General features: G+C 39.2%; 1 protein-coding gene across 1 annotated transcript in view; it reads right to left on the bottom strand.

Moving 5' to 3' along the window:
- The window catches only part of cfap45 (cilia and flagella associated protein 45), a 6,736-nt gene extending 6,146 nt beyond the window's left edge, over positions 1–590 (bottom strand). The window contains 2 exon segments of the mRNA XM_014033961.1: positions 224–331; positions 412–590. Of these exon segments, the coding sequence (XP_013889415.1) occupies positions 224–331; positions 412–417 (114 nt within the window). The 5' untranslated portion in view covers positions 418–590.
- Between the last annotated feature and the right edge of the window lie 14 nt (positions 591–604).

Raw genomic sequence — 604 nt, forward strand, 5'->3', positions numbered from 1 at the left:
TTGTAAATCAGTCTCAAAACAAGATCAATAAGACATTTTTGGCTGATATAAGGTTTTAAAACTTGGTTAGGTGGACATTTTTTGCTGTGTACAGATGCCCAAAAAAATCTACTGAAGTACAGTAACAAAGTATTTGTATTTAGTGACATTACAACTCTGTAAACAATGAAATAGTAACTACTTTCTTTCCAGATTATTACATAAAGCTTTAAGGACCACTCACCCCTTTTCGGCCCCCAAACAGGGTTTCGTCCACCTGACATCCTGGGGCCAATATTCGGTATTGGCTCGGATGAGTTCTGGACCCAGACCGAGTGGAGCTGAGGCGGTTCTGAGGGAATTGATACATTTAATTTAAACTCAAGTCCACTCGCATTCAGCGTGAAGGTAGGTCTAAGAAGAAGAACTTACCGCCATGACAGAAAATTATGTTCTTGTCCTTCTAAAATTGTTGTTAATACGTTTCAAAAGCGAATAATGCATGAATGATAGACACAGTGTGGAGAATAACATCAGGTTTACTTCGATAACGACCAAAGTCAGTGTTGATGTGTTTGTTGTCAGTTGCCAAGGAAACAAAGACGTTAAAAGCGCACGTTCGCTG

The sequence above is a fragment of the Austrofundulus limnaeus genome, unplaced genomic scaffold, assembly GCF_001266775.1.
Source record: "Austrofundulus limnaeus strain Quisiro unplaced genomic scaffold, Austrofundulus_limnaeus-1.0 Scaffold1914, whole genome shotgun sequence".
In the NCBI taxonomy this organism is placed as follows: Eukaryota; Metazoa; Chordata; class Actinopteri; order Cyprinodontiformes; family Rivulidae; genus Austrofundulus; species Austrofundulus limnaeus.